We start from the raw sequence: 9,242 nt of genomic DNA on the forward strand, positions 1-9,242 counted from the left end.
TGATCTGTCAGGTTTCCATGTTTTCCTACCAGCCATGTGACTGAGCATTGGCTCGGGGCATCATAAACTATTTTGGCTTTGAAATTACAGAATATAAAAATCCACAGTAGGTAAAATCTGTATAAGGCAAGTAAGTTAAGATTTGTATAAAGCAATATGGCATATATTCGTAGCTTTTCAAATATGGCATGTATTGTTTGGGTTTAGGGTCAGAAAATTGAGCAGTAAACTCCATCTCTACCATTTATAAGCCACGTGACCTAAGGCAAGTCACTTAATATCTGAGACCTTGTTTCTTCTTTTGTAAAACGAGACGGTAACATCTAACCCTAGGGTGAATGAGATACAGCCATCACTCTCCTATTCAGATCCAAAAGCAGTATCTTCACTAAGGTGATGAGATTAACTAAAGAAAAAAATTAACTGACGGTTAAAAAAATTTTTTTTAAGATTTTATTTATTTGAGAGAGAGAGAGCGCGCATGCGCGCACATGAGCAGGGGGGGAGAGGGAGAAGCAGGCTCCCCGCAGAGCAGGGAGCCTGAAGTGGGGCTTGATCCCAGGACCCCAGGATCATGACCTGAGCCGAAGGCAGACTGCTTAACCGACTAAGCCACCCAGGTACCCCCCCACTTTTTTAATTTTTAAAGGGGTGCCTGGGTGACTCAGTCAGTTAAGCCTCTGACTCTTGATTTTGGCACAGGTCATGATCTCAGGGTCATGAAACTGAGCCCTGCATCAGACTCCCCGCTAGACATGTAGCCTGCTTAAGATTCTCTCCCTCCCTCTGCCTTCTCCTCAATGTCCCCGCTCAAGAGCTCTCTTAAAATTTTTTTTTTTGAAAATATCGTTAACATAATGAGATATTTCAGGCATATGTATATGTATAGATACATGATATAATACACACTGGTGTAGTCTCACTCAAGCTTAAAAAAATTCAAGAGCCTGGGTGGTTCGTAGGTAAAGCACCCAACTTCTGATTTCTCGATTTCAGCTCAGGTCCTGATCTCAGGGTTGTGAGACTGAGCCTTCAGACAAGCTCCATGCTCAGCTTCCCTTCTCCTTCTGCCTCTACCCGCCACCCCCCCACCCCACTCTTGCACTCTCTCTCTCTAATAAATAAGTCTTAAAAAAAAATTAGAGATAATTGATTTAAAATTTAAAAATCAGACTTGAGATTTTGAAAAATAAAAAAGCTGCAGTGGCTCTCTGCTGTTTGGCTTTCTAAGAGTACTTCACAATATATTCAACAGCCTTACTCTAAGTATCCTGCCAATTACTGAAGCAGTCTTTTTTTTTTTTTTTAAGATTTATTTATTTATTTGAGGGGGGAGGGGCAGAGGGATAGATTCTTCAAGCAAACTCCCAGGTGAGTGGAGGGGAGCAGGAGGGGACGTGGCTCGATCTCACATCCATGAGATCACAGCCTGAGCTGAAACCAAGAGCTGGACACTTAAACGGCTAAGCCACCCAGGAGCCCCTAAAGCAGTCTCTCTTTCTTTGTTTTCTCTTTTGTTTTCAAAGATTTTATTTATTTATTTGACAGAGAGAGAGGGAGAGCACAAGCAAGGGGAGCAGAAGGCAGAGGGAGAACGAGAAGCAGACTCTCCACTAAGCAGGGAGCCTGATGCGGGGCTGGATCCCAGGACCCCAGGATCATGACCTGAGCCGAAGACAGACGCCTAGCCAACTGAGCCACCCAGGCGCCCAAGCAATCTTTTTTAATACCTATAAACACAACCTTTTTTCTTGTCGAGTCAACCTTTTCCTGATTCCCTTTAACTGCTTATACTCCACAGTCTGCATCTTTTTCCAAGTTATGCTCCATATACCTATACAGTCATGAAGTCATTTATTAAGTCCTCCTCCTCTCATTTGAAATTACTCTAGGTCTACACTGGTAGAATGAGTGCTGATTTTCTTCATGTGTTGTTAGGTGGAGTTGAAGGAGGACTCTTCCTTCTTCCCTTCCCCCTTATCCTCCTGGACTCCACTTTAAAATATGAGACTTCAGAAGGAGAAAAAAACCAGGAAAACAAATTTTAAAAATAAGTAAAATCCAGTAGCTGACATGTGTTTTACCACATGCCAGTCACTGTTCTAAACACTTCTGTGATTTTCTCAAATAACTGTCACAATAACCATATGTGATTGCGCATTGCTATTACCCCTGATTTAGAGATGAGGAAACTAAGATATAGTCTAAAGGCAGATTTTGATCAGAGTCAGCCCACTGAACCACCATACTATAGAAATTCACTATTATATCAAACTTCTACTATTTTATTCAGCAAAATGAGACAACTATAAGGTTACAAGGGTGAGCTTCATTTCTGAGGCAGTAACTTACCACTTACCTCACTCGTGAACATGGCGCAGAAGTAATCACTACAGGCGGCCAGCACAATCCGATGGGCGGGGAAGTCTTTCTGCTCCACTCTCAGAGTCACATCACAGAGGGTATTACTCTTCCGGAGAGAGTTCATTGAATTGAGGATGGATTTAGCGTGAGTATTTGTCATTATGTCTTTGGGGGCCATAATGCCTCCCATCAAGTAATATGGAGAAAGAATGAAAGGGGTCCTTCGATTCTGCAAGAGAAAAAAACCCAGAGCACACCTGAAGGATTAGGAAAACTAAACATATTCAATGAGCTACACAAATTGAGGACGCTTCCTCAGACCCAAATACAAGTAGAGAGTACTCCTATTCCTGGTCTTACCACAACAATCTAGCCACGAACCCAAGTAAAAACAATCTCTTCTTCCTCCAAATTCCAATATTGAGGGTCCCTACCACTTGACATTTATTATAATCAATACTCAACTGTACTGTAAATAGGAAAAAATTACACATATCTTGCATATCTTCACAATGCTGTCACAGTCTCAAATGATAAAATGAAAAGATAAAATTTCCTAAAGGTGTGCTATCACTATTACTTAATATTCATAAGCAGATTAAGTAGATAAGTATTTAGAGAACAGGAGTCTGTTTTATATATTTTTTCCTATCCTAGCAGGTGTACATGCTTAGAAATCAAATGCAAGAAAAGAAAAATTGTGTATTCAACTTAGAGCAATAAAGGCCAGAGTCAGTGAAAATCAACTTTTTTTCTAAAGAAGTATGCAAAGAATTATTATGACTTCCAAATATATCTGGATTTCCTCTTAGAATGACATTTCAAATGAGGACCCAATACCTACCATGAATAATGGAAACACTGCAAGCTTACCTATGGACTTTCACCTGATTAAGTTAGTGAAGCTCTTCTATGGAAGGGTCTTCCTACTCTACGTTAGTAGTAAATGCCCAGTAGTAATTCTTCTATACTGAAACGAAGAGCCTATTAGGACAGAAACCTATTAAAACTCCACTACTAATTTTACTGCCATAGCCAGTCACTTGCAAAGTTCACTTGTATGCATCAATTAAAAAAACTCCGTAGTACATTCCATATTTAAAAACCTCAACGTACTTTTTACTTTCTTGATTGTTGACAGGCTTTAGAGACTTTTTTTTCTTTCTTTTTTTTATTTCAAGGACAATTTCTGGGGAATGAAATGGGATGGTTATTCAGAGACTCTTATTTGGAATCTATAACTTTCTGAAATAATCCAAGGGAAAAAAATTAAACAATTATCTTCAAGAATCCGCAACTCACAACCATAATTTTTGAACAGCACGAACAAAATCCTAAATTCTCATCTACTCCTAGACATTATTATTTCATAAGCACTCTAGATAATCTCTCCAACAACCTGCAAGATCCATCTTACAGAACAAGAGGTGATTCATCAAAGCATATGACGTTTTTCAAAAAGATTTTCCTAAGTCTACTTACTTTCAATTCTGGAGATGTAAGAAAAGTCTGAACAGATGCCCACTTACTGTGAAGATTTTCTGGGGAGTTACCACAGGGCTCAGCCTAGGGCTGGGTCTTACAGTTTCAGTGTCAAAACTGGCAGTAACCTTAATTCAGTGTAATCTTCCTCCTTGGGGATTCCTGCCTCATCAAGCAAAACCTCAGCCTTATCTTTCTCTCTCACCTTTTTGGAACTTCCGTTAAGATCTGAATAAAGGGAGATTCGGAATACGGATCTGAATACGGAAGATTCGGGAAGGGGCGATAGCGAAAAGGTGTCAAATTCCGTAAAGACTAAATTCCAGGTGGGAAAAGGGGAAGAATTCCAGGTGGGAGAAGGAAAGACAGTCTCCCCGCCTGACAACACCGGGAACAGCGCTGGCAGCTCCAGGTGGAGGTCCGGGAGGGGCGCGGTCGGGGAGGGACTGAGAGGAGGGCCCCTCGCTCCATGCCAGAGCGCCCCCAGCCCCGCAAGCCTTCCTCCGCTCCCTGGCATCTCTGCGTTCCAACCCGGAGGAAGGCGATGGATGGGGGAAGGGCCGTAACCGGGAGTTGGGGGCTAGGAAGGGAAGGGCAGAGCTGCCTGCCACCACCTCCGTGCGACTCACCTCCACTCGCGGGCCCACCCAGCCACGCCAGGCCTGTTCCCGGCCCGTGGGGATTGGGTGGGGCGCGGGGCCAGCAGGCGGCTCAGGAGAAGCCCAAGCGCCGCCGCCGCCCCGACCCGGAGGCTCTGGAGCCGTCACCGTGGTAGTCCAAGATCTCGCCTCCGCGGCCGCGCGACGTGATGACGTAATGCAACTCGAGGCCCGCCCACCTCCCTGCCCCGGGTGGCGTCACGTGAGGGGAGGTGTCACGTGGCGCTCAGGTACCCGGGTGCCAGGCTTCGGCCCATTTAGAGAAAGGCGAAAAGAAGAGGCGGGGCAGGGTGCGGCCCGCAGGGAGGGGCGGGGTGTACAGTTCTCTTGCCGCGTGATTGGCTGAGACCAGATTCCGCCCGAGTCTCCTGAGCCCCGGCGGATGGAAGGTATTCCACCTCTCTAAACCGAGGAGGAGGTTGCTGGGAGTATGTTTTACCTGCCGGGTATTCAGGAACCCTCTCACATCGAGAAAACCCACGGGGGCTTCAAATTTCTTCACGTCCATTGTCCACAACGGCCCTTTCCCGTGAACCATGGCTGTGGGGAGAGTCCTCTGAGCCTTGCGCTCCACTGACCTTAGCATTCTCTGCATCATAATGGGGCCTATCATCACCCTGGAGGTGGTTCTCTACTTCTCGCACCGCGGGACAATGAAGTGGAAGGAACTTGTGGTCAGTGGAAGTTGGACGCTGTGAGGGAAATTGCAGAGGATCGCAAGGGAGGTCCCAGTAGTCATCATTTCCCCTCTTTCTCTTCTGCTGACTTTTCACCAGCTGGCGGGTGTTGAGTGTTCAGTTTAGGAATTTTGCTTCTAATTGATTTGGGCATACTTATCTTAGTGGTTCAGAGGGGAATGAGGAATTATCAACTTCCATGAACGTCCAAACTAATTATGTTTGATTATACAGCAGTTCCCCCTTATCCAGGGGTGATATGTTCCAAGGCCCCCAGTGGGTGCCTGAAACCACGGATAATACTGAGTACTATTTATGCTATGTTTTTTCCTGTACGTAGGTATCATGAAATTTAATCGTTAAGTTAGGCATAGTAAGAAATTAACAACAATAATAAAACAGATTATACCAATACACTAAAAGTTGTGTGAATGTGGTCTCTCTAAAAATATTGTTCCGTACACACCCTTCTGGTGATCACGTGAGATGATAAAATGCCTACATGATGAGGTGAAGTGAAGGGAATGATGTAGACACTGACATAGTGGGAGGCTACCCACCCATCTGGCAGTGTGTCCGGAAGATCATCTGCTTCCAGGTAGTGGTGACTACCCGTGACTGAAATTGTGGAGAAGGGAGAACCACTGTACTGTTTTCCTTTGCAGGGCCTTTGATTTACGGGTAATAAAATGATAGCCAAGTGGGTAGCAATCTACTTTTACACAGTGTTTCCATCTTTCATATCATCTCTCTGATCTAAAAGTATCCTTGATTGGGCCACCAGGGTGGTTCAGTCGGTTAAGCATCCAACTCTTGGTTTTGGCTCAGGTAGTGATCTCATGAGTCACGCGATTGCGCTCCACCTCAGGTTCGGTGCTCACCAGGGATTCTGCTTGAAGATTCTCTCCCTCTGCCAACCCCCTCCTTTCTTGCTTGCGTGCACACGCTCTCTCACAAATAAATAAATAAATCTTTTAAAAAAAAGTATCGCTAATTTACACATTGTGGGTGGGCAAGCAGGATTGGTGCAAGTTCTTTTGGGGGCATTTGGGAAAAGTGAACCAAAATGATGAATGAACATAACTTTAACTGAGTGAATTTCATAAATTTATCCCTCATATGTATTCATCACATGTAAAATGATGTTTGTACCAGTCTGTGTGTAGATTAGATTGAAAACAAACTTAATGTCCATCAGTAGGGACCTGTTTCAGCAAGTGTGGTACATCCGTACAATCCAATATCATGAAGTTGTGAACAGTGTGTATAGGTTGCTGTTATTTGTGTAAAAGTTTGGGGAAATGTTAATATTCATATTTGCCTATATATATACAAAATGCATCTGGAAAGATACAAAATGCTGGTTTCTTTGGAAAGAGGAACTGGTTGGTCATGAGACAGGGTGGAAAGGAGACTTTTCCCTCTATAACTTGTGCCTTTTGAACTTTTCATCATGTAGATTAAAAATATGTCCAATTTAGGGGCGCCTGGGTGGCTCAGTCATTAAGTGTCTGCCTTCGGCTCAGGGCGTGATCCCAGAGTCCTGGGATTGAGCCCCACATCAGGCCCCTCTGCTGGGAGCCTGCTTCTTCCTCTCCCACTCCCCCTGCTTGTGTTCCCTCTCTCGCTGGCTGTCTTTCTGTCAAATAAATAAATAAAATCTTTTAAAGAAATATGTTCAATTTAAATAAAAAGTAAACATAGGGGCACCTGCTGGCTCAGTCAGTGGAGTGTGCAATTCTTGATCTTGGGGTGATGAGTTTGAGCCCCACGTTGGGTGTAGAGATTAAAAATAAAATCTTTTAAAAAGGAAAGTAAAAATAATCCCATGTTTTCCAGATGCAAAATAGCACTTTAATGATACTGCCTAATTCCTGTCTGCTAAATTGAGAATTTTTCATGATGTGAGAGGGAACTTAAAAGAAAAATGTGGCTTTGTTTAGAATATGCTCACATGGGGCACCTGGATGGCTCAATCGGTTAAGCATCAGCCTTTGGCTCAGGTCATGATCCCAGGGTCCTGGGATCAAGTCCCACATAGGGCTCCCTGCTCAGTGGGGAGCCTGTTTCTTCCCCTCCTTCCTGCTTGTGCTCTGTCTCTGTCTCTCTCAAATAAATAAATAAAATATATTTTTTAAAGATTTTATTTATTTATTTGACAGAGATAGAGATAGCCAGCGAGAGAGGGAACACAAGCAGGGGGAGTGGGAGAGGAAGAAGCAGGCTCATAGCAGAGGAGCCTGATGTGGGGCTCGATCCCATAACGCCAGGATCACGCCCTGAGCCGAAGGCAGACGCTTAACCGCTGTGCCACCCAGGTGCCCCCTAAAATATTTAAAAAAAAAATAGAATATGCCCACATTTTTCCCAGAGAATAAAAGGTGGAGAAACTGCCAGCAAAAAAGACAGAACACTGAGGGAATTCGTTCAGGCTTACCCCATTTTCTTCAGGGATATAGTCTCAGCACATTTTGTGTCCTTAAATCATGGGGACACTATCCTTCCACCACAAGACCATTTCTAGCCATTTGGATAACTGACCCAAAACCCTACAGCCCAAACGTATTCTGACTTTTTTAGGCCCATTCTGGAGGGCTAAGGTTGGATAGGGTGAGTCAGTCAGTCCGGTTCCATGCATCATCCTGCCCTTATGGTTTGGGTATTGATTTTGAAGGGTTTCAGTAATGGAAAACAAAGAATCGGCCCTGGAACTCTAGATCAAGTACATAGCATATGGGTTGAATCTCTAAAACCAGCTAGGCAGGATACAATGCATTTTTGCACCACCAGAGCACGGTAGACAAGAGAATGTACCTCTTAATTATTCACTGAATATGATCAAAGCAGAGCCCCAGCTGCTGCTTTGAAATTCATCACTGAATTTGCACGCAGGTCATGTCTCCCAAGGGCTGGTTCCCGCCCCGTACTGGCGATAGGAAAGACGCTAAGGCAGACCCTTTCTAGGGGAAATGGGACTCCTTTGTCAGGGGACTTTGGGTCAAGGGCTTCTCCCAAACAGAGGGCTTTCCTGAACCTTTCTTATTGCAGGGCAGTCTAGGATGCGTCTCGAAACCTTCTCTCCCTCTTTCCTTCAGTGGGGGTCAGACTTGCATCACAGCCTCACAGCTCTCCCTGTCTGCTCTGGCTCCGTTTATATTTTCTTTTACATATAAGTTCTTTTACCTATTTCCTTTTACATGTAAGTTCTCTCACTCTCTCTCTGACAAATAAAATCTAAAAAAAACCAAACATGGGTTTTATCTAAGTCAGCATGATATGCACTCAGATATTGACTCCAAACCTGTCCATCATCTTGGGAAAAAGTCTTGGTCTTTTGGAACCTTAAGGTCTGTTCACGTTTGTTTGTTTTTTTAAAGATTCTATTTATTTATTTGACAGAGAAAGAGAGCGCACAAGCAGGGGGAGTGGCAGAAGGAGAGGGAGAAGCAGGCTCCCCATTGAGCAGGGAGCCCGATGCAGGCTTGATCGAAGGACCCTGGGATCATGATCTGAGCCGAAGACAGATGCTTAACCGACTGAGCCACCCAGGTGCCCTGGGACCTTAAGTTTTTCATCTGTGGAATGAGATAATGCTACCTACTTCACAGGGTTAAAGATAAAAAAGATATAAAATGACATACGAAAAGTACAAAGATGCTCGATGCACGTTCTCTCAGATCCTCTTCCCTGGCTCCTACTGCTGACGAATGAGCGAACACCTGCACACCAGGGCTCGCTAATAGCTCTGGATCTCCGTATGTCCTCACGTACAGAATAGATGCAGTTCCATCAGAGGCGGTCTGCTTCCTTCAGCTCTATACTAGTGGATGCAAACTCGGATGCCTCCAGGGCCTAGGCCAGTGACCCCAACGAGTGCGGGGCAGCAGCACGCTGAGGGCACAAGCCCTCTACCAAGGGCACTGCCGGTTTTGGCGACTGTTCACACTCTGCAGGCCCAAGGTTTGCAGCCTGCAGATCACCAGTCTGTGACTTGTGCCATCAGCTCTTTCAGGACTTTTTATTTATTTATTTATTTATTTATTTATTTATTTATTTATTT

The 9,242-nt window shown here is 44.4% G+C and overlaps 1 protein-coding gene across 2 annotated transcripts in view; it reads right to left on the bottom strand.

Moving 5' to 3' along the window:
- The window catches only part of KLHL12 (kelch like family member 12), a 28,003-nt gene extending 22,457 nt beyond the window's left edge, over positions 1-5,546 (bottom strand). The window contains exons 1-2 of one of the 2 annotated variants that reach the window (XM_040636469.1): positions 4,945-5,546; positions 2,360-2,593 (exon numbers count right to left, since the gene is read on the bottom strand). In XM_040636469.1, coding sequence (XP_040492403.1) covers positions 2,360-2,593; positions 4,945-5,118 — 408 coding nt within the window. In that variant the 5' untranslated portion in view covers positions 5,119-5,546. Of the gene's footprint in view, positions 1-2,359; positions 2,594-4,475 lie in introns of both variants that reach the window. The other variant, XM_040636468.1, reaches the window with a different exon arrangement.
- Between the last annotated feature and the right edge of the window lie 3,696 nt (positions 5,547-9,242).

This window comes from Ursus maritimus, unplaced genomic scaffold (assembly GCF_017311325.1).
Source record: "Ursus maritimus isolate PB19 unplaced genomic scaffold, ASM1731132v1 scaffold_2, whole genome shotgun sequence".
Taxonomy (NCBI): domain Eukaryota; kingdom Metazoa; phylum Chordata; class Mammalia; order Carnivora; family Ursidae; genus Ursus; species Ursus maritimus.